Source organism: Bufo bufo, chromosome 5 (genome assembly GCF_905171765.1).
Source record: "Bufo bufo chromosome 5, aBufBuf1.1, whole genome shotgun sequence".
Lineage (NCBI taxonomy): Eukaryota > Metazoa > Chordata > Amphibia > Anura > Bufonidae > Bufo > Bufo bufo.
Window position 1 is genome coordinate 367,993,196 of NC_053393.1, and position 21,656 is coordinate 368,014,851.

The 21,656-nt window shown below is 46.1% G+C and overlaps 1 protein-coding gene across 1 annotated transcript in view; it reads left to right on the forward strand.

Moving 5' to 3' along the window:
* The first annotated feature begins 2,569 nt into the window (after positions 1-2,569).
* EXOC2 (exocyst complex component 2) overlaps positions 2,570-21,656 on the forward strand; it is a 200,645-nt gene continuing 181,558 nt past the window's right edge. The window contains exons 1-2 of the mRNA XM_040431963.1: positions 2,570-2,809; positions 19,606-19,782. Coding sequence (XP_040287897.1) covers positions 2,692-2,809; positions 19,606-19,782 — 295 coding nt within the window. The 5' untranslated portion in view covers positions 2,570-2,691. The remainder of the gene's footprint in view (positions 2,810-19,605; positions 19,783-21,656) is intronic.

Below are 21,656 nucleotides of genomic sequence, written 5' to 3' on the forward strand. Positions count from 1 at the left end.
ACTACACAGCCCCTCACCAGTACCACTGGGCCTCTTACCAGTACCCAGGGCCGTCTTTACCAAGGGGCAAAAGGGGCAGCTGCCCCGGGCCCAGTTGCTCCTGGGGGGCCCAAGGCAGCTGCCTCTTGAGCCCTGCTAGCCACTGCCCCGGGTGTCAAGCTGTCAGCTACACAGGGGTGCTGCCGTGCCTGCCTGCACTGAGTCCAGGCATCATGATCGTACTGTGTTAAAGTTGTGTGTGATCACTTCAGGACCTTAATGACATCATCACCATGTGACCAGTAACCTAGCAATTACTGGTCACATGGCTATGAGGTCATCACAGGTCCTACCAGGAGTGTTGCTGTGGAGCTTTTTTGTGTGAACATTACATAAGAAAAAGGTGACAGGGGCTGTTATGTTAATATACTGTAAACTACTGTATAGTGGTGGGCTGTATACTGTGTGGGGGCCTGTATACTGTGGGTGGCCTGCATATTGTGTGGGGGCCTGTATACTGTGTGGTGGGCTGTATACTGTGTGGTGGGCTGTATATTGTGTGGGGGCCTGTATACTGTGGGGGGGGGGGGCTGTATACTGTGTGGTGGGCTGTATACTGTGTGGGTGCCTGTATACTGTGGGGGGGGGCTCTATACTGTGTGGTGGGCTGTATACTGTGTGGGGGCCTGTATACTGTGGGGGCTCTGTATACTGTGGGGGGGGGGGGGCTGTATACTGTGTGGTGGGCTGTATACTGTGTGGGGGCCTGTATACTCTGGGGGGCTGTATACTGTGGGGGCTGTATACTGTGTGGGGGGCTGTATACTGTGTGGGGGGCCTGTATAGTGTGGGGGCTGTATACTGTGTGGGGGCCTGTATACTGTGTGGGGGCCTGTATACTGTGTGGGGCCTGTATACTGTGGGGGGGCCTGTATACTGTGGGGGGGGGGGGCTGTATAGTGTGGGGGGCCTGTATACTGTGTGGTGGGCTGTATACTGTGTGGGGGCCTGTATATTGTGTGGGGGCCTGTATACTGTGGGGGGGGGGGGGCTCTATACTGTGTGGTGGGCTGTATACTGTGTGGTGGGCTGTATACTGTGTGGGTGCCTGTATACTGTGGGGGGGGGGGGGCTCTATACTGTGTGGTGGGCTGTATACTGTGTGGGGCCTGTATACTGTGGGGGCTCTGTATATTGTGTGGGGGCCTGTATACTGTGGGGGGGGGGCTGTATACTGTGGGGGGGGGGGGCTGTATACTGTGGGGGGGGGGGGGCTGTATACTGTGGGGGGGCCTGTATACTGTGGGGGGGCCTGTATACTCTGGGGGGCTGTATACTGTGGGGGCTGTATACTGTGTGGGGGGCTGTATACTGTGTGGGGGGCTGTATACTGTGTGGGGGGCTGTATACTGTGTGGGGGGCTGTATACTGTGTGGGGGGCTGTATACTGTGTGGGGGCTGTATACTGTGTGGGGGCCTGTATACTGTGTGGGGGCCTGTATACTGTGGGGGGGGGGGGGCTGTATAGTGTGGGGGGCCTGTATAGTGTGGGGGGGCCTGTATAGTGTGGGGGGCTATACTGCTGTACTGTATACTGTGGGGGTCTGTATACTGTGGGTGCGGTATAGTGTGGAGTGCTATACTGCTGTACTGTATAGTGTATAGTTTGGGGTGCTGTATACAGTGAGGTGTTGTATACTGTGAGGTGCTGTATACTGTGGGCTGCTATACTGCTCTAATATATACTGTAGGGTACTGTATAGTGTAGGGTGCTATACTGCATACTGTGGGTTGCTGTATACTATAGGGTGCTATACTGTATACTGTGGGTTGCTGTATACTATAGGGTGCTATACTGCATACTGTGGGGTGCTGGGGTGCACTGTAACACTAGGGTGAGCCGAGCCCTGGTCTCCTTCCTGCAGAGCGGTGCCCACTTCCAGCCTGAGCCCAGCTGCCCAGAGCACTTATCCTGAGCCGCTGGAGTCTTCAGAACTAGAAGTATTTACAGTCATTCACTGTACTATACCAGATGTGTGGATTTTTTGTGTGTGTGTTGTGGTGGAGGGTGTGATTGCCTAAGGTGTGGGAAGGCGGGATCCAGGGGGCCCAAGTAAATTTTTGCCCAGGGTCCAATCAATATTAAAGACGGCCCTGCCAGTACCACACAGCCCTTCAGCCTTACTACACAGTCCCTCACCAGTACTACACAGCCCTTCACCCGTACTACACAGTCCCTCACCAGTACCACACAGCCCTTCAGCCTTACTACACAGTCCCTCACCAGTACTACACAGCCCTTCACCCGTACTACACAGTCCCTCACCAGTACTACACAGCCCCTCACCAGTACTACACAGCCCTTCACCCGTACTACAAACACAGTCCCTCCCCAGTACCATTACAATCACCCCGCACACTCACTGCACTGAGGAGAGCCAGTGAACAGCGCTAAGCCGCTAACAAGCTGACAGCCGGTCACGTGGCCAAATGACGCCGTCAAGGTCCAGTCTACACAGCTAGCAGCCTCGTTGTGATTGGCTGATCTTTGTCCAGTAAGCTATCACATGGGACACTGACATCACGGTCATGTGACCGACGCCGTGACGTTATCAAGGTCCTGATCCTGGAGGAGAGGAAGCAGCCGCTGCCTACTGTTTACATTGGAGTTATCGGTTCTTTATTTGGGGTGGCTGGTGCAGAGCTGCGGTCATGTCCCGGGTGCGGCAGCCTCCTCTAGTGACTGGCATCTCTCCCAAAGAAGGGACCTCCTGGACTAAGGTTACCATCAGAGGCGAGAACCTGGGCACCGGCCCCTCTGACCTCATAGGTAATGTAGCGTGCTGTCACCCGTGCCTCCTGCTTCTCCCTGGTGTCTCCATGAGTACAGATTCTACAAGCTCATCCTGTGCCTTACCTGACCCCGCAGGCTTGCCTTAGGCTATGTTCACACTGTTTGCAGTGTGTTTCTGCCATACACTCTGGGAAGCTCTTGGATCATACATCCAGGGGTCCTGATTCGCCAAAGAGTGTCCTTTTGGCCTTTTTCAGTTGTACAGAATATCCCAGCCCATACACAGGCATCCCACAAACAGATACCACAGGGTGTGTATTTTTAAACATGGGTGACGTATGCCTCTGTATAGCTGAACACTGGTATACGTCAGAGCCATCCTGCCAAGGTATATCCCAGGATATCCTCCTGACGTATGCCATACTCTCTCTCCTGTCTGTAGGTAATCGAGAAGCAACGGAAAGAGGAAAGACAGCAACACATACAGAATCAGACTACAAGGGGGTGATTTGTAGTCTGTAACCATAGCAACACATAGGTCTACATAGGAGAAGTATACGCAAAATGGCAGAATATTTGTAATCCTTCCTAGTTGCGTTTTCTTTTTCTGTTCGATGCATTGACGCTCGACAGCACAAAGCCTTTAAAGAGGAGCTGTCCCCGCTCCTGACATGTCTGTTTTCATAGTAGCTACATGAATTCCCCATGCAATACCAATTCTGGAGCATCTATTCTTATGACTGAGCCGTTCTTCTCTTATTCCTGGTAGAAATTTAAGGATATAGGTACAGGTGGGAGTTATTAGTTGGGGGGAGTGTCCCTGATTGGACAAGGTCAGACTCTGCAGGGACACACCCCCAACTGGTAACTCCCATCTGTACCTTTATTCATAAACTTCTAGAAAGAATAGAAGAAGAATGGCACAACATACAAACACAGTCCTAACAATAAGGTCCAGCGTCCAGTTCACACGATTTTGAAAAACACACCTAAAAAAAATCAGCACAGAGTCCACGGTTTTTGGTGTGTCTTTTTTTTTTTTTTTTTAACAAAACTGCATTTTGAGCTTGAGGTTTTCGACACGGATCTGCGCCAAAAAATGCATGGAAAACGCACACAAAAAAACGCTTGGACTTACGTGGGCTACTTTATCTGCTTCCTATTCATTTCAATGGGAGATTCAGCGCCGATTCCACCCTAAGATAGGGCATGCTGCTTCCCATTGAAATTAATGGGAGGCTGTTTTGAGGCGTTATTTTTAGCTGATTTTGAGGCAGAAAGGCTCCAAAATGAGCGGCAAAAAACTCAGTGTGAACTGGCCCTAAATGTTACAGAATTGTCATGTCATGTGGAAGAGTCAGGCATGTCAGGAGAGGTGACAGGTCCTTTTTAAAGAGGACCTTTCGCCAGTTTTTTTCTTTATAGAAGCAATACCTCATACTGTAGTCCAGGTTAAGGAGATGTCATCTCGCTATTTTATTTCATGATCCGCACCTCCTTTGCGCCGCCGTTCAGTTTTGGCACCTGATATACTAATTAATAGCACTGGTACAGAGAGGAGGACACATCCGCTTTTCTCAGTAAGCATCTCCTTCTTCCTGGTTGTGACGCTGTCCATTCGCTGTCGACCCCTTCACAGCCAGTGAGAAGACGAGCTGTTCGCATGAGATTTGAGAACAGGCTATGTAAGAACGTACTATACTCACCTGTTCTCGCAAGATTTACCAAACCGAATGTGAACAGCTCGTCGTGGAACGGACAATTGGACCACGTGACGGCCAGGAAGAAGGCGATGGCCACTGAGAAAAGCTGATGTGTCACAATGGAGGAGCTGATCATGAAATAAAACAGCGAGATGACATCTCCTGAATCTGGACTATAGTATGAGGTGTTCCTTTTATGAAGAATAAACTGGCAAGAGGTCCTCTTTAAAGGGGTATTCCCATCTCAGACAATGGGGGCATATCGCTAGGATATGCCCCCATTGTCTGATAGGTGTGGGACCCACACCTATCTCTAAAACGAAGCCTAACAGAAAAGTGATGGCTGGCGGTGCCAGGTATGGCCACCACCAAGCCTTCCTATTGGCCCGCTTAAGCAGCCACCGTTCCCATTCGTTTCTATGGGGCCAACGGAAAGAGCCAAGCCAGCGCTCAGCTATTTTCGGCAGCCCCATAGAAATGAATGGAGGGCAGATGCGCATGCGCAGTGCGCCCTCCAGGACTTTGCCAGCTCTGTTTACGAGATAGGTGCAGGTCCCAGAGCTGGGACCCGCACCTATAATACAATGGGAGCATCTCCTAGCGAGATGCCCTCATTGTCTGAGATGACACAACCCCTGTAAGGAGAACTGCACATTATGTGGATTTTTAGGCAGAACATCCACTTGAAGTCAGCACCAAAACCACATGAAAACCTGCACATAAACGTGTACAGGAGACTTGGCATATTTCATTCACTTCACTGGTAATGTATTAAATCAGCACAGAAATGTGGCAAGTAATCTGCATTGTGTACAGTCACCCTAAAGAGGTTGTTTCGTGAAGGCAATCACTGTCCATATGCCGTATTAGGGATTTGGACATCTTGATAGAGGAGTGGGGTCCCCTGTGTGGAGCCCCCCTCTATGAATGACAGTGGAGAGACACTGGTTGGAATCAGAATCTGATCATCAGAAATTAGTATTTTACACAGACTTTCAGTATAATCGATTTTGTTTGTGCAGTAAAACCTCTGCCAAAGGCCTCATGCACACGACCGTTGTGTGTTTTGCGGACACGGATGGCGTCTTCGTGCGTTCCGCAATTTGCCGAACGACGCGGACAGCCATTAATATAACTGCCTATTCTTGTCTGCAAAACGGTTATATTTTTTTGCGGACCACGGAACTGAGCAACGGATGCGGACAGCAAACAGTGCTGTCCACATCTTTTGCGGCCCCATTGAAGTGAATGGGTCCACATCCAAGCCACAAATACTGCGGCTCAGATGCGGAACAAAACAACGGTCGTGTGCATGAGTAACATAAGGCCGAAAAAATACATCTGTCCATCCAGTTCAGCCTGTTATCCTGAAAGTTGATCCAGAGGAAGGCAAAAAAAGCCTGTGAGCTAGAAGCCAATTTTCCCCACTTTAGGGGAATAAAAAATTCCTTCCCGACTCCAATCAGGCAATCAGAATAACTCCCTGGATCAACGACCCCTCTCTAGTAGCTATAGCCTGTAATATTATTACACTCCAGAAATACATCCAGGCCCCTCTTGAATTCCTTTATTGTACTCACCATCACCACCTCCTCAGGCAGAGAGTTCCATAGTCTCACTGCTCTTACCGTAAAGAATCCTTTTCTATGTTTGTGTACAAACCTTCTTTCCTCCAGACGCAGAGGATGTCCCCTCGTCACAGTCCTGGGGATTAATAGATGATGGGATAGATCTCTGTACTGACCCCTGATATATTTATACATAGTATACATACTAAATTTACATACTAAATGGTAAAACACTCGGTAACACTGACATGGAAAAGGATCTAGGAATTTTAATAAACAGCAAACTAAGCTGCAAAAAACAGTGTCAGGCAGCGGCTGCCAAGGCCAATAAGATAATGGGTTGCATCAAAAGGGGCATAGATGCCCGTGATGAGAACATATTCCTACTACTTTACAAATCACTGGTCAGACCACACATGGAGTACTGTGTACAGTTCTGGGCTCCTGTAAACAAGGCAGACATAGCAGAGCTGGAGAGGGTCCAGAGGAGGGCAACTAAAGTAATGACTGGAATGGGGCAACTACAGTACCCTGAAAGATTATCAAAATTAGGGTTATTCACGTTAGAAAAAAGACGACTGAGGGGAGATCTAATTACTATGTATAAATATATCAGGGGGCAGTACAGAGATCTATCCCATCATCTATTTATCCCCAGGACTGTGACTGTGACGAGGGGACATCCTCTGCGTCTGGAGGAAAGAAGGTTTGTACACAAACATAGAAAAGGGTTCTTTACGGTAAGAGCAGTGAGACTATGGAACTCTCTGCCTGAGGAGGTGGTGATGGTGAGTACAATAAAGGAATTCAAGAGGGGCCTGGATGTATTTCTGGAGTGTAATAATATTACAGGCTATAGCTACTAGAGAGGGGTCGTTGATCCAGGGAGTTATTCTGATTGCCTGATTGGAGTCGGGAAGGAATTTTTTATTCCCCTAAAGTGAGGAAAATTGGCTTCTACCTCACAGGGTTTTTTTGCCTTCCTCTGGATCAACTTGTAGGATGACAGGCCGAACTGGATGGACAAATGTCTTTTTTCGGCCTTATGTACTATGTTACTACTATGTTACTATGTTACTAATTAGATCTCCCCTCAGTTGTCTTTTTTCTAAAGTGAATAACCCTAGTTTTGATAATCTTTCAGGGTACTGTAGTTGCCCCATTCCAGTTATTACTTTAGTTGCCCTCCTCTGGACCTTCTCCAGCTCTGCTATGTCTGCCTTGTTCACCGGAGCCCAGAACTGTACACAGTACTCCATGTGTGGTCTGACTAGCGATTTGTAAAGTGGTAGGACTATGTTCTTATCACGGGCATCTATGCCCCTTCTGATGCAACCAATTATCTTATTGTACTTAGCAGCAGCTGCCTGACACTGGTTTTTGCAGCTTAGTTTGCTGTTTATTAAAATTCCTAGATCCTTTTCCATGTCAGTGTTACCGAGTGTTTTACCATTTAGTATGTACGGGTGACTTGCATTATTCCTTCCCATGTGCATAACTTTACATTTGTCAGTGTTAAACCTCATCTGCCACTTATCTGCCCAAGCCTCCAATCTATCCAGATCCCTCTGTAGTAGTATACTGTCCTCTTCAGTGTAAATTACTTTACACAGTTTAGTGTCATCTGCGAAAATTGATATTTTACTATGCAAGCCAAAGTCTTCCCTTTTATCCAGATTTCAGTACCACCATGCACTCAGGGCTGGCCTTAGGTGTTCAGGCGCCCTGTGCGAGCTAACCTTGTGGCGCCCCCCCCCCCCCCCCCCCCCAAAAAAAAAAAAAAAAAAACACTGCTTGTTGCTGGCATCATGGCATAGGCTGGCTGACTATCCAACCAAGTAGTTACCAGCCTGCACACCCCAAAGGCCCGTGTAATGTTATACTTCCCTACTTCGTGAGATTTCCCTACCCTCGTCACTTCCGGTCGCACCGGACATGACGTGAGGAGGTATGCAGCGCCGCGCAGGTGCACAACGACAGGTTAGGGAAATTTCACAGCAGAGTGCACATGCGCCAGGAGCCTCGCCGGCGGTTAGGGTAGGGAAAAACTATGGGCCAGTGCGCAGGCGCAGTGATCGGATGGATGTTCTCAGCTGGACACCGGCCGACACTGCGCATGCGCTGGGAGTCTCACCAGCGGTTAGGGAAGGGAAAAATTACGTACGGGCCAGTGCTTTTTCCCTACCCTAACCGCTGGTGAGGCTCCCAGCGCATGCGCAGTGTCGGCCGATGTCCAGCTGAGAACATCCATCCGATCACCACACCTGTGCACTGGCCCATAATTTTTCCCTACCCTAACCGCCGATGAGGCTCCCAGCGCATGCGCACTCTGCTGTGAAATTTCCCTAACCCGTCGTTGTACGCCTTTGCGGTGCTGAACACCTCCTCACGTCATGTCTGGTGTTACCCGAAGTGACGAGAGTAGGGAAATCTCACGAAGTAGGGAAGTATAACGTTACACCGGCCCTGGTGTGCCATCGTTAATTTACCCTACTTTTCCCTCCATGGGCACAACCCCCAACACCCCAGTATAATAAACATTGGTGGGGCAGTGCGCCCCCCCCAATATAATAAACATTGGCACAGTGCGCCCCCCCAATATAATAAACATTGGCACAGTGCGCCCCCCCAGTATAATAAACATTGGTGGTGCAGTGCGCCCCCCCAACACCCCAGTATAATAAACATTGGTGGGGCAGTGCGCCCCCCCCAATATAATAAACATTGGCACAGTGCGCCCCTCCAATATAATAAACATTGGCACAGTGCGCCCCCCCCCCCAGTATAATAAACATTGGTGGGGCAGTGCGCCCCCCCTCAATATAATAAACATTGGTGGTGCAGTGCGCCCCCCCTCAATATAATAAACATTGGTGGCGCAGTGGGCAGTGCCAATGAGGGTTAAAAAATAAAAAAAAAATTAACTCACCTCCTCCAATTGATCGTCTCCTGTTCTTTCTTCAGGACCTGTAGTGACATCACTGTGCTCATCACATGATACATCACATGATCCATCACCATGGTAATGGACCATGTGATGAGCTCAGTCACGTCACCACAGGTCCTGAAGAAAGAACAGGAGACCGGCAGCTACGCGATCAACTAGAGGAGGTGAGTTAATTTTTTTAAAATTATTTTTTAACCCTCATTGGCACTTCCCACTGAGCCACCAATGTTTCTTATACTGGGGTGTTGGGGGGGGGGGGGGGGGGGGATTCGCACTGTGCCACCAACGTTTCTTATACAAATACAGGAGGCGGGTGCTGGAATCAAATAGCGGCACCCGACCTTTGTGACAGGGAGCTGCGATCAGCGACAGTTAACCCCTCAGGTACCGCACCTGAAGGGTTAACTCAACTGCCGCAGATCGCAGCTCCCTGTCATAGAGGTCGGGTGCCGCTATTTGATTCCAGCACCCGCTTCCTGTATTTGTATTACAGGTCAGTTATCTTCATTGGTGGCGCAGTGGCCACAGCCCCTCCCCTCCTCCTCCCGTCTCTCTTCTTATTGGCAGCACAGGGAGCAGCAGCACAGGGGGGAGGGAGAGACTCCTTCTCCACTGCCCTGCTGAATAGAACATCGGCGGCGGGGCAGAGAACTATCATCTCCAGCCCTGGCTCATCTCAGTGCCTGCCCCGCCCCGAGGGAGAACACAAGTGCCGCCTCGCCTGCCGCATATTACATTGCGAGCTGTCGGCCGCCCGGCGCCCCTGTTGCTATGGCGCCCTGTGCGGCCGCACAGCCCGCACACACCAAAGGCCGGCCCTGCATGCACTGTGCATACTGATCATCGGTTTTGAGGACCACTCCTTTTTTATGCAATTTTGGGCAGTTGTCTCACTGTAACTGATGCTACACTAAAGGGGTTGTCTGATGACAATCTGTGCATAATCCCTCTTATTATGGATGGCTGTCATGCAGGACTTTCGTGTCCGCTCAAAAATCATGTTCTGAGCGGACACCGAACGGACCCCATTATAGTCTATGGGGTCTTTAGGCTCCGTTACGCTCAGTTAGGTCTCAGTTATCTGCAGAATCCATCCTTTCCGTTCTCCTGCTCCTCAACGGAGCCGGAGAACGGAAAGGAGAAACGGTGATGTGAACGAGGCCTAAGACAGGGGAACTTCCTGTGACTGTGGCTCCAGCTATGTGCTGATGAGACAACCCCTCTCAGAGTATGGCCACACAGAATGTTTTTGGACAAGGTTTTGAGGCAGATCTGTCTGCAGGATTTTCCGCCATAGTCAGAAGTTGATCCATTAGGAAGAAGTATTGGGGTCGTTTATCAAACTGGTGTAAAGTAGAACTGGCTTAAGCTACTTTCACACTAGAGTTAATATTTTCCGGTATTGAGATCCGTCATAGGGTCTCAATACCGGAAAAAAAACGCTTCCGTTTTGTCACCATTCATTGTCAATGGGGACAAAACGTAACTGAACAGAATGGAATTCTCTAAAACGCATTCCGTTCCGTCCTCGTACCGGAGAGCAAACCGTAGCATGCTGCGGTTTGCTTTCCGTCCTGGGATGCTGAGCAAGACGGATCCGTCATGACCCACAATTAAAGTCAATGGGGAGGGATCTGTTTTCTCTGCCACAATAGAAAACGGATCCGTCCTTCATTTACTTTCAATGGAGTTCATGACGGATCCGTCTTGGATATGTTACAGATAATACAAATGGATCCGTTCATAATGGATGCAAACGATTGTATTATCAGTAACGGAAGCCTTTTTGCTGAACCCTGCCGGATCAGGCAAAAATGCTAGTGTAAAAGTTGCCTTAGTTGCCCATAGCAACCAATCAGATTCGACCTTTCATTTTTGACAGCTCCTTTGGAAAATGAAAGGTGGAATCTGATTGGCTTCTATGGGCAACTTAGCCAGTTCTACTTTATACCAGTTTGATAAATCTCCCCCTATAAATCCTTCCTTTATATTTCTGATACCGTTGGAATCCTGCAAGCAGATATGCATCAAAACCTCCTCCTCTGTGTGGCCTGAAGATGTGCCTCATTATGATAAGGTGAAGGCCTGGTCATAAATGAGGCGCATCCTCAGACAGTCCGGGTGCAAGGAGTGAAATTGTAGTAGAATTCTGCCCTCATTAAATGTTAGTCAATTTGACAGTGGCGAGGATGGCATAAAAACACAGGGGTGTAAAAGTCTCAATAAGGGGCCTTGCAATTTATTTTTATTTTTTTAGTAAATAACCCCCTAAGTGTTCTTATTATTGGTACCTTGGCACTCGGGTACCAGGATACCCCAGAAAGTTGGTTGCCAATTTAACCCCCTCAGCCCCCCTAGCTTAAACCCCCTTAATGACCAGACCACTTTTTACACTTCTGCACTACACTACTTTCACCGTTTATTGCTCGGTCCTACAACTTACCACCTAAATTAATTTTACCTCCTTTTCTTCTCACTAATAGAGCTTTCATTTGGTGGTATTTCATTGCTGCTGATATTTTAACTTTTTTTGATATTAATCGAAATTGACCGAAATTTTAGCAAAAAATTATATTTTTCAGTTGTAAAATTTTTCAAATAAAACTACATTTATATATAAATTTTTCTCTAAATTTATTGTTCTACATGTCTTTGATAAAAAAAATGCAATAAGTGTATATTTATTGGTTTGCGCAAAAGTTATAGCGTTTACAAACTATGGTACAAAAATGTGAATTTCCGCATTTTGAAGCAGCTCTGACTTTCTGAGCACCTGTCATGTTTCCTGAGGTTCTACAATGCCCAGACAGTACAAACACCCCACAAATGACCCCATTTCGGAAAGTAGACACCCTAAGGTATTCGCTGATGGGCATAGTGAGTTCATAGTTTTTTATTTTATTTTTTGTCACAAGTTAGCGGAAAATTATGATTTTAATTTTTTATTTTTATTACAAAAATAACTTAGTGAGCGAAGATACCGGAGGGCATAACGGGAGAACAGAGCGGCACCCAGGGATAATAGTAAGTGCAGTGAGATCCCCAGGCGCCGCTCTCCATGTCTGTATACTTAGTTCACATTGTCATAATGGGTGAGAGGTCCTCTTTAATGCGTGAGAAGAAGTCTGGAATCCAAATGCCTAAAAAATGCCCTGTGAAATCCTAAAGGTGCTCTTTAGAATTTGGGCACCTAGGCTGCAAAAAAGTGTCACACATGTGGTATCACCGTACTCAGAAGAAGTAGGGCAATGTGTTTTAGGGGGTCTTTTTACATATACCCATGCTGGGTGAGAGAAATATCTCTCTAAAAGTCAACTTTTCCCATTTTTTTTTTTTTATACAAAGTTGTCATTTTAGAGAGATATTTCTCTCACCCAGCATGGGTATATGTAAAGACACCCCAAAACACATTGCCCAACTTCTCCTGAGTACGGCGATACCACATGTGTGATCCTTTTTTGCAGCCTAGGTGCGCAAAGGGGCCCAAATTCCAACGAGTACCTTTTAGGAGGGCATTTTTAGGCATTTGGATTCCAGACTTCTTCTCACGCTTTAGGGCCCCTAAAATGCCAGGGCAGTATAAATACCCCACAAGTAACCCCATTTTGAAAAGAAGACACCCCAAGGTATTCCGTGAGGGGCAAGTGTGCGCACAAGATCAGGTCTGATCGGGCGAACACTGCGTTTTTTTTGTAGAGCCTATAGAACATGTCCTATTCTTGTCCGCAATTGCGGACAAGAAAAGGCATTTTCTATATAGTTCTGGCAATGTCCTGATCCGCAAAATGCGGAAAGCACATTGCCGGTGTCCGTGTCTTGCGGATCCGCGGTGTCTGTGTTTTGCGGATCCACGGATCCTCAAAACACATACTGGCGTCTGAATGGAGCCTTACAGGGGGGTTATCAATGACAGGGGGGTGATCAGGGAGTCTAATATGGGGTGATCAGGGGTTAATAAGGGATTAATAAGTGTCGGGGGGGGGGGGTATAGTGTAGTGTAGTTTGGTGCTACTTATTACAGAGCTGCCTGTGTCCTCTGGTGGTCGATCCAAGCAAAAGGGACCACCAGAGGACCAGGTAGCAGGTATATTAGACGCTGTTAACAAAACAGCGTCTAATATACCTTTCAGGGGTTAAAAAAATTGGATCTACAGCCTGCCGGCGAATGATCGCCGCTGGCAGGCTGTAGATCAGCTTGTTTACCTGCAGTTCCTGTGAACGCGCGCTCCTGTGTGCGCGCGTTCACAGGAAATCTCACGTCTCGCGAGATGACGCGCCGGCGCTTCGAAGAGGAATGAATCGACCGCCTCCGGAACGCAATCCTGCGTTAGGCGGTCCGGATGCGGTTAATACGTTTTCTCAGCCCCATATTTAAAAAAATTTTTTTTTTTTAATCGAAAGCCCAAAGTACGTGCTTTCTTCACCCCGTGCAACAAAATCGTGCAGCGTGCCACACAAACACGTGCACTAGGTTGTGGTCTATCGCAGGCCATCCTTATGAGAGAAGGGCCCCCCCACAAACCATTTCCTATCCCTCCGGGCCAGAAGGCCCCTGCAAGGGACAGGGACAAATGGCAACCCTCAGCCGAAGCCGAGGGTATGCCCGTCTATGCTACCGGCTATCGCCTCGGCTGCCACCCAGGGCGTCAGCCAGGAGCTTCAACAAAGGTCTGGACTCTCCCCGGAGGGAGAGCCCAAGGGGTTTAGCAGGGGGGTGAGGAACCAATATGGCCACACACCCCGCCCCTTAGACCTCAGGGGAGGGGGTACCCGTAAGCATGCCGCAACCCTGAAAATCCTAGTGGACACTACAAACGTGTAAAAGTGAACACAAAAAATAAATAGTGAATGTGTGCCATTACGGCCTGGACATTCGACCGGAATGATAAAAATTCCTCATATTTTCAGGGCCGAAGCCGAGCGAATAGAGTTTTTCCTACCCCCATATAGTATATAGAATTGTATACACAAATCTGCTAGGATACTATTAGGCCCCTTTCACAAGAGCGAGTCCCACATATCAGACTTGCAGCGTGTGTCAGGGAGAGCACCCGTCCTGACCTCCCAGTACTGACTGGGTAACATAGCATTATATTGATTTATGATTCTATATGACCCGTACAGTTCTGGAATTATATATTGTATAACACTAACATAATCCAATACATTCCAGAACTGTAAGGCCCCTTTTTCCGCGCGGGTGCAATGCGTGAGGTGAACGCATTGCACCCGCACTGAATCCGGACCCATTCATTTCTATGGGGCTGTGCACACGAGCGGTGATTTTCACGCATCACTTGTGCTTTGCCTGAAAATCGCAGCATACTCTATAATGTGAGTTTTTCATAGAAGTGAATGGGGCTGCGTGAAAATCGCAAGCAAGTGCGGATGCGGTGCGATTTTCACGCATGGTTTCTAAGTGACGATTGGGATGGGGACCCGATCATTTTTATTTTCCCTTATAACATGGTTATAAGGGAAAATAATAGCATTCTTAATACGGAATATTAAATAAATTAGGGATGGAGGGGTTAAAAAAATTAAATTAAATTAAACTCACCTCATCCACTTCTTTCTTCTTCTTTGATGACCTGGAAGGAAAAGGACCTTTGGTGACATCACTGCGCTCATCACATGGTGATGGACAATGTGATGAGCGCAGTGACATCACCAAAGGTCCTTTTCCTCCCAGGTCACCAAAGAAGAAGAAAGAAGACGAGCCGGGCAGCGCGAACAAGTGGATGAGTTGAGTTTAATTTTATTAATTTTTATTTTTATTTTTTTAGCCCCTCCATCCCTTATTTACTTAGCATTCTGTATTAAGAATGCTATTATTTTCCCATATAACCATGTTATAAGGGAAAATATTAAAATCTACAGAATACCTAACCCAAACCCGAACTTCAGTGAAGAAGTCCGGGTTTGGGTCTGGGTATCATATTCAGTTTTTTCTCACGCGCGTGCAAAATGCATTGCACTCGCGCGGAAAAAACTAAAGTACACAACACAATCACATACAAAACTTACCCCACTCGTAGGCAAAATCGCGCGATTTTCCCTTGACGCACCTGCATCCTATCCGGTCCTATCAATATAATGCTATGTTAACCCATCAGTGCTGGGAGGTCAGGATGGGAGCTGCCGCATACTGGCGCTGGGAGTGTGATGCATGGAACTCGCTCGTCTGAAAAGGGCCTTACTTTGGGGAAGGTGACGTAAAGTCATTACCGGATGACTGAATGTCAGTTCATGGGATTGGGCTGTTCGGTGCCAATTTTACAGAAGCTGGTTATAGGTGGAGTCCTAATTGTTAACTTATTGAAGAAGTCTGATTGGTTGCTATGGGCTGCTGGCCCAATTTTTCCTTTTTGTAAATTCTTTATCTTAGCCCAATTTTTTTTGTACATGAGGCCCACTGTATATCAAGACACTGGGGGAGATTTATCAAACTGGCTTAGTTGCCCATAGCAACCAATCAGATTCCACCTTTAACTTTTATTTTCCGAAGGAGCTGTGAAAAATGAAAGGTGGAATCGGAGTGGTTGCTATGGGCAACTAAGCCAGTTCTACTTTACACCAGTTTGATAAATCTGCCACATTGATTTTCACAGAAAATTATACTTTTAGACTTCATGCACATGACCATATTTTTCATCTGTGTAGTACCCACATTTTTTGCAGATGGCACACTGATTCATTTCTATGGGTCCATGCACACATCTGAATTTTGTTGTGGATTCACGTGGCCATTCCACAAATTATAGAACATGCCCTTTTCTGGTCCGAGATTACTCATTTCTGTTAACAGGAGTGAGAAAAATGCGGAATGCACAAGGAAGTACCATGGTTTGCGGACCAAAATACGGATATGGTTGTGTGTTTAGGAGGCCTAACGTACATATACTGTGCCAGCACCACCCTTGCCAGTCTGTTGGCTGGAGTTGCGACACAACATACCTTCACCTGATCGCTTCAACCAACCGCTTTAGCCAGTGACTGGATAGAGTAATGACGTGCCGGTACCACGCATTTTGTTGACTTCAGTGAAAGACTTCCTTGAGAATAATTACACTGGGAATGCTGAAGATCTCAGTATAAGTACATATGTAAGTAATTAGCCCTTCATTGTAATGTAACCAGATAGGTGAAGATCATTCCAGTGGTGGTCACTGGAGGGATGACACCTCTTGCACTCCGCTGTAGGCAGTGCCTATTTCTCCCCTCTTTCCTGTGGTCCTTCCAGTAATACCCTGCAGTTCTTGCCAGTCATGAACTTCACACGTGCATCGTCTGGGCAGAAAATGAAAGCAGTGATCTCTCATCAGGCATCAGGAAGGAGAAGTCATTTGACAATTACAGTAATAACAAGTTAACTGACACGAGCCTGTATATAGTGTCAGGTTCTCATTTATGGAGGCTTGTTGAAATCCCTCTGCATGAAGTCCTGCGGACTTTCAACCTGAACCTGTCACACCTAAAACACTTTTTTAGCTTATTTGGTCATTAATCTGTCATTTCCAAAGGCGAGGTGGAGGTCAGAGACGTGGACAGATTGAATGCCAATGATCTACCAGCGTTGAGGTTGGGTTTCCAAGTTCAGGTTTTTAGGTGGTGTTTGAAGCCAAAGCCAGAAACCGATCATGAATGGAGAACAAATGTAAAGGAAAGACTTCAAGAGTCTTCTCTTCATCTTCTATCCATTCCTGGCTTTGACTTAAAAAAATGTGTCAAAAACCTGACCGTGGAAACCCAGGCCTAGAGTACGAGCACACAAATCTCACGCTTCTGCAATAACATCTGCACGTGACTTGACATGCATGCCAGTTTATGCTGCAGATTTCTGCTCAGATATCCCGCTGTGCAAGGCAAAGGGTGAAATGTATGGGAAATCGCCAACATTTATGCACCAGAGTCCACACAATTTGGTGCAGGCTTTGCCGCTGCAGATTTCTGCCAGAAACAGTGTGGTTTGCCATACCGTTAAAGGGGTATTCTAGTTGTAACAAGTTATCTTCAATCCGTAGCATAATGAATAATTATTAGATTGGAATACCCCTTTAAAGGCTATGGACACCTTTCGGGGAAATTTGTATGATAGCAAAGTCACTTTGGACTAAAAATCATTTTTACAATTGGTCTTTACAAAAAATATTCAGCTGTTTCTGAGCTAGAGGGGTTAAGAATTAGGGTACTTTCACACTAGTGTTATTCTTTTCCAGTATTGAAATCCGGTAAACGGTCTCAATACCGGAAAAAAACGCATCAGTTTTGTCCTAATGCATTCTGAGTGGAAAGCAATCCGTTCAGTATGTATCAGGATGTCTTCCGTTCCGTCCCTTGTATGGTATTTGACAGGACAAAATCCCGGAACACTACCGCACTTTCCCATAGAGATGTATTAATGCCGGATCTGGTACCAAGCGTTCCGGAAATTGCAGCGTTGCCGGATCTGGTTTTCCGGCCTGCGCATGCGCCGGGACATAGGAGGAGCTATTTTTGCTTTTGATCTTTAAAAAAAATTTAATACCGGATCTGTTATTCCGGATGAGACGGATCCAGTATATCACCGGATCCAGAAAAAACATATTTCCTTTTGCATATGGTTTGCCGGAGCCGGCTGGCAGTTCCGTTGCCGGAACTGCCTGCCGGATCCGAACAACGCTAGTGAGAAAGTACCCTTAGTCTGTTTGCAAGCTGTTACTTTCCGTTTTCTTTGAACCCCTTCAGCTGAAGGCGTTTGTCTCTGATCTCCTGAGCTCATAAACACAGTTTGATAAGAATTGAGCTATAATTAGTGTTTATGAGGTCAGGAGATCAGAGATAAACACCATCAGATGAAGGGGTTCAAAGAAAACGGAAAGTAACAGCTTGCAAACAGATTTTAACCCATATATTTTAGAAATGGCTGTAAAATGATTTTTACCCAAAAATGAGTAAAATGGAATCGCAAAAATGACCCAGAGGTGTCCATGGCATTTAAGGTTACAGAGTAGAACATAGAGGTTTTTTTTTTTTGTTGTTGAAGATTTGCAGTTAACAAATTATGCTTTTTAGAGGACTTTGCCCCATTGATGTGATAAGTTTTTTTTTTTACTCTTGCTACTTAGAATAGAGTTTTACAAGGATTACCAGTATTTGTTCGTGGACATTGCAGGATTGTAATATTGCATTACTATGTTACAATCCATGGGATTGACCTCACCGTAGCCATCAACCACCTTGGAATTTACCCGTTCCCAGCTCTAGACATCCAATAATATATTCTCAAAGGGGTGGTCCCATGAAGAATATTGTTTTCCGTTAAAAATCTAGCCTGTTATTTTTTTGATGGAGAGGGGGAAACTTTTTTTTTTAATCTATTGCAGTAGCCGTTCACCTGGCCATACACATAAAATAAGGATCAGCCGATCAGTCATACATTGGGTCAAAAGGACACATTAATATAATATAGGGGGGTCATGCCATACACATACACTTTCAGCCAACAACATCCAAAAAATCCCAGCGTGACAGATCACTCTTAAAAGGGTTGTTTGGAGCCAACAACCCCTGGGATCCTACCCTGCCACCCTTAACATAAAAAAAACCAACCCACTCACCCGTCTACAGTCCAGCTGCTGCTCGATTTCTGGCCACTTCCGGTCCCCTCCAGACCAGGAAGCAGCTTGGTGAATCAAGGCCTCAGTGGTCACAGCAGGGACGTACCATTAACATTGTTGTGACCGCTGAGGCCTGTCATTGGCCGCAGCAGTCTCAGAGCTAAGCCGCTTCCTGGTCCTGTGGGGGACGGGAATGTGGCGGTGGCGGGACCGCAGACAGGCGAGTGGGTTTATTGTATACAGGGGGCAAGAAAAACCCCAGGGATTGTTGGCTCCGAGGATGGACAACCTATTTAAGACAGACATATATTACCATTTGGCAGAATAGTCAAAATCTCTCATTTTGATAGACTTTTATGGTATGTGTTTGTCCAGCTGCAGAGAATATTTTCATATTTTTTTTTTTTTTGCAATAATTTACATAGAAAAATGTGCAGATAGAAATAATGAATTAAAGGGGTTGTCTCGCTTCAGCAAACAGCATTGATTACGTAGAGGAAGTTAATACAACTTACTTATGTATTATTATTATTCATATTGCCTCCTTTGCTGGCTGGATTCATTTTTCCATCACATTATACAATGCTCGTGTCCATGATTACGACCACATTGCAATCCAGCAACAGTGGCCGTACTTGCACACTATAGGAATAAGCACCAGCCTATCTGCGCACCCACGGACCCCGCCACCAGAGAGGATGGCGTTTTTTCCTATAGTATGCAAGCACGACCACCACTGATGGATTGCAAGGTGGTCGTAACCATGGAAATGAGCAGTGTATAATGTGATGGAAAAATTAATCAACTCAGCAAAAGAGGCAATATGGACAATCACAATACACTAGTAATTGCCTTGTATTAACTTTCTCTACATGATAAATGCCACTTGCTGAAGTGAGACAGCCCCTTTAAGTGCCCAGATGAACCTAGTGCATACATTCTTTGGATATTGAAGGGTGGCCAGATAATCGGTACCATATAACACTTTGACATTTCCATTTTCTCTGTTTTACAGGTTTAACCATCTGCGGGCACAATTGTCTGCTGACAGCGGAGTGGATATCTGCCAGCAAAATAGTGTGCCGGGTCGGTACAGACAAGAATGATAAAGGGGACATCATTGTTACTACAAAATCTGGAGGAAAGGGGACTTCGACTGTATTTTTTAAGTTGGTCAAGCATGAAAAAATTGGTAATTAATGAAAAAAATTTTTTTGTAGTTTTGATGATTTCTATTTGATGGTGCAGGAGTAGGACTTTTCAACTCTGCATTTGCTGTGTAATTTTACAGATATGCTTGAGCGAATCGAGCCTCAGATCATAGATCCGAAGTCGATTTGTTCAAACACTTCCTTTTTATAACTGCATTAAAATGTATTGGCTCTGTGGAGCCAAACTTCGTATCGCCCGAAGTCGCTTTAGACTTTGGTAAATTACTCCGGTATTCCCATCTGCGTCTTTAAAAACATTTTAAAATAGGAATCCCAAGTGGGCTTTGGTACCTAAGCCCACTCCGGATTCCTATTTTTAAATGTTTTTAAAGACGCAGATGGGAATACCGGAGTAATTCACCAAAGTCTTGTGCGACTTCGGGCGATACGAAGTTTGGCTCCACAGAGCCAATAATTTTTAATGCTGTACAGAAATAGTATTAAAAACAAAGTGTTAGAACGAATCGACTTCAGCTCTATGATGCGAAGCTTGATTCGCTCAAGCCTATTTATAGATACTCTACTGGAAATTTTATCCCTTAAAGGGCTTCTGTCACCCCACTAAACTCTTTTTTTTTTTTGTGTACTTATAATCCCTATCCTGCCATATATCTATACATTATGTTATTAATCATTTTTGTTCTGTAGATATGTCAAAAAACATACTTTTATAATATCCTCAGCACTCCCTCTGTGCGTGTGCGCCGATGACGTCACCGAAAGAGAAGACGTCATCGGCGCAGGCGCACTGATGGAGTGCTGAGGAGGCGAGACTCCTTCTCTCAGAGCGCCTGCGCTGAATCAACACAGGCGCACGATTTTTGAAATGCTGACAGGGCCAGTCGGAGGAGGAGATCGCGGCTGGCCCTGTCAATCAACAGGAGGAGGGGGCGGTTTTTTGCGGCTGCTACCAGCAAGTAGACGCCCTACTTGCTGGTAGACAGGTAATTAGCATATTATAAAAGTACGTTTTTTTTTTTTTTTACATATCTACTGAACGAAAATGATTAATAACATAATGTATAGATATATCGCAGGATAGGGATTATAAGTACACAAAAAAATAAAAAATTTGTTTAGTGGGGTGACAGAAGCCCTTTAAGGAGCATTCACATCACTGTATCCATTGTGCGATCTGCAAAACAGATTCCGGCCCTATGCGTCCTGCACTTTCCACAGGCCCTATTGTACAACTGTCTATTCTTGTCTGCACAGAGGACAACAAAAGGCAGTTCTATAATTTGCAGAAAGGCTGCAGACAGCACATGGATGACATCTGTATGCTGGCCCCATTTTTCGTGACCCCCAAAGAAATTAATGGGTCTGCGTCCAATCCGTAAAAAATGCAGATCAGACATGGACCGAAAATACGGTGCTGTGAATGCTTTCTTATAGTGGCAAAAAGACTGAATGAGCAATCAATATGACTTCCATTTGTTAAAGGGGTTTTCCAGGCTTTTAATATTGATGACCTATTCTCAGGATAGGTCATCAATATTAGATCAGCGACTGGCCGACACTCGGCACCCCCACGATCAGCTGTAGAAAAGGCGCGCGTGTGCTGTCTCCTGTCTCTCTTCCTGCTCCTACATTAAAAGCCTGGAAAACCCTTTTAAATGAAGGCATCACCTTTAGGTGATTCTTCAATGGCTTAGGTGGATTTATTGTTAATTTAATTATAACATGTAATCCTAAACTGCTGCATCTAAGGTCTAGTTCACACGAACATTTTTTTTGCGAGTGTATGGGCCGTTTTTTTGTGTTCCGTATATGGAACCATTCATTTCAATGGTTTCGCAAAAAAAACGGAATGTACTCCGTATGCATTCCGTTTCCGTATTTCCGTTTTTCCGTT